The following is a 1,994-nucleotide window of genomic DNA, read 5'->3' as shown; positions in this document are numbered from 1 at the left end:
TACTCCGCAGACTCCCTGACCCATGGCCCCCAGGGATGGCGGGCGGGGCAGTTCCGGGGCCAGTGTGGGCAGACTGCCGGGCGGGGGCTGGCTCCTGGATCCAGCTGAGGCCAGGTCACGCGTGAGTGGGGGTGCAGTCTAGGGGGCCCGAGTTCTGCCGCCCTTGGGAAGGACGGGATGGCCTGTCTGGGTCAGGGCTGGAGTCCGAGCGCCACTGCCGCAACACGCCCTTCCCAGCCCCGCTCCCCGGCTCTGAGGCTGGAGCTGCTGAGAGCAAACCGGAGGAAGGGGGGAGGTGTTTGCCAGCAGGAGGGGGCGCTGCGGTGCCCCTCAAGGAGAATGGGGCTCAGTCTCACTGGGGGGCAACAAGTGATGCCCAGGAGGTCACCCCAGCCCTTCCGGGGCGCACGTGTCTGAGCCTGGGGACCAGAGGAGGGGGGTACGAGCGCAGGTGGGGTGCCCCCCCAAGGGCCCACTGTCCTGGAAGCCAAGAAGTTTGCCCTTGGCTAGGGCAGAGGTGACAAGGTGGAAGGGCGGCTGGGTCCCCCTCACTCAGGCCTGGTGTCAGCAGGTTTGGGGGAGCCAAACCGGAGAAAGCCCGTTTACCGTATTTCACAGAATAGACGGTGTCCCGTAATTCCCAGGGGCACCGTGGGAGGCCCGGGGAGGTCAAGGACTGGAGCCAGCTGGGTTGGGGCGCAGCCCGCCCGCGCCCGCCCCCCCCACGCCCGCCCCGCCCCCCCAGGAGCCAGCGCAGCTTTCATCCTGTTTATTGTGGTCATGTCCTGGCGGTAGCAGTCACACCACCTCATCGTACACAGGCATGGGGTTGACCTGGGGGCCGCCGGTGGGGACCCCTGCAGCTCCCGCCCCCTCATCCCCCTCCTCGCTGGGCTTCTTTCTGGCTTCGGCAGGGGGCCGGGGTGGGGGGTTGCTGGGTGGCTGCTTGATGGTCGTGCCCACCTGCGGGCGCTCCTTGGGCTTGTGCTCAATGGGGGCCCACTGCTCCCCGCGGGTGGCCGCCTGCAGGACAGGGAGAGGCTGGGCGGGGCTCAGCCACCCCGCCCTCCAGGGCCCACCCTGCCAGGGACCCCGAAAGACAAGGTGGGCTGGTGGTTCACCCCAAAGACAAGCTCGCGCCAAAAGGGAGGGTCCCCCGGGTTTCTGAGAGCCCCAGCAGGAGAGCAGGCCAGGGTACCCATCACACTGGGCCCACCCTGGGCTCTCCCCAGCCCAGAGCCTCCCTGGGGGGCTGGGGTACCGGGACATGATGCCCGGAGAACTGACACAGACTCCCAACATCAAGCAGGCAAAGAGAGAATAAAATGTGGATAAACAAAGTGTCAGAGGACACAAACAGAAGACAGGATGAGCCGCTGCCACCCCCCGCTGCCAGGTGGGGTGCCCAGTGTGGATGGAGCTGCGACCCCAGGCCCGGCACCCACAGACACACGTGACCTCAAGCTGGGGCGCACAGAGGCCCACCCCCAGCCGGGACATCAGCCCCGGCAGAGCTGCGGGATAGAGGGCGAGCGGGGGGCGGGGGCGCCCGCGGACTGCAGCGCCCCCGCCCCGCCGCCGAAGGGCAAAGTGCCCGAGACCCAAACCCCAGCTGAAAACGTGGGCACAGATGTGGGGCTGAGGGACGCTGCTGGGGTGAGACGCCGGGGCGGGGGGCGCGGGCGCGGGCCCTGACTGGCGCTTCCGCTTCCGCTTCCACTTCCGCTTCCGGCCTGGCCGCCACGTGTCTGCGGCGCCTGCAGGCCGTGGGGCCCGCGCCTCCGCTCTGTGGGCCCGGGGCCACGGCCAGGGGGGGGCGCCGGCTCAGGCCCCGCAGCAGGATGAGGGGCTCCCCGCGCTCACTCCCCGTCCCACCCGAGGGTCTCCCTGCCCGCCCCAGGGGCTCCCCAAGCTCAGCTCCCCATCCCCCCGGGGGCTCCCCAAGCTCAGCTCCCCATGTGCCCCAGGTGCTCCCCAAGCTCAGCTCCCCATCC

The 1,994-nt window shown here is 69.9% G+C and overlaps 2 protein-coding genes across 2 annotated transcripts in view; one reads left to right on the top strand and one right to left on the bottom strand.

Moving 5' to 3' along the window:
- The window catches only part of IL17C (interleukin 17C), a 22,177-nt gene extending 21,540 nt beyond the window's left edge, over nt 1-637 (top strand). The window contains 1 exon segment of the mRNA XM_012722856.1: nt 619-637. Within this exon segment, the coding sequence (XP_012578310.1) occupies nt 619-637 (19 nt within the window).
- A 117-nt stretch (nt 638-754) lies between these two features.
- Nucleotides 755-1,994, bottom strand: part of LOC101633701 — an 11,324-nt gene continuing 10,084 nt past the window's right edge. The window contains exon 13 of the mRNA XM_012722855.1: nt 755-1,023. Coding sequence (XP_012578309.1) covers nt 799-1,023 — 225 coding nt within the window. The 3' untranslated portion in view covers nt 755-798. The remainder of the gene's footprint in view (nt 1,024-1,994) is intronic.

The sequence above is a fragment of the Condylura cristata genome, unplaced genomic scaffold (genome assembly GCF_000260355.1).
Source record: "Condylura cristata isolate star-nosed mole 26May11 unplaced genomic scaffold, ConCri1.0 scaffold00009, whole genome shotgun sequence".
Taxonomy (NCBI): domain Eukaryota; kingdom Metazoa; phylum Chordata; class Mammalia; order Eulipotyphla; family Talpidae; genus Condylura; species Condylura cristata.
This window is presented reverse-complemented; position numbering and strand designations above follow the sequence as displayed.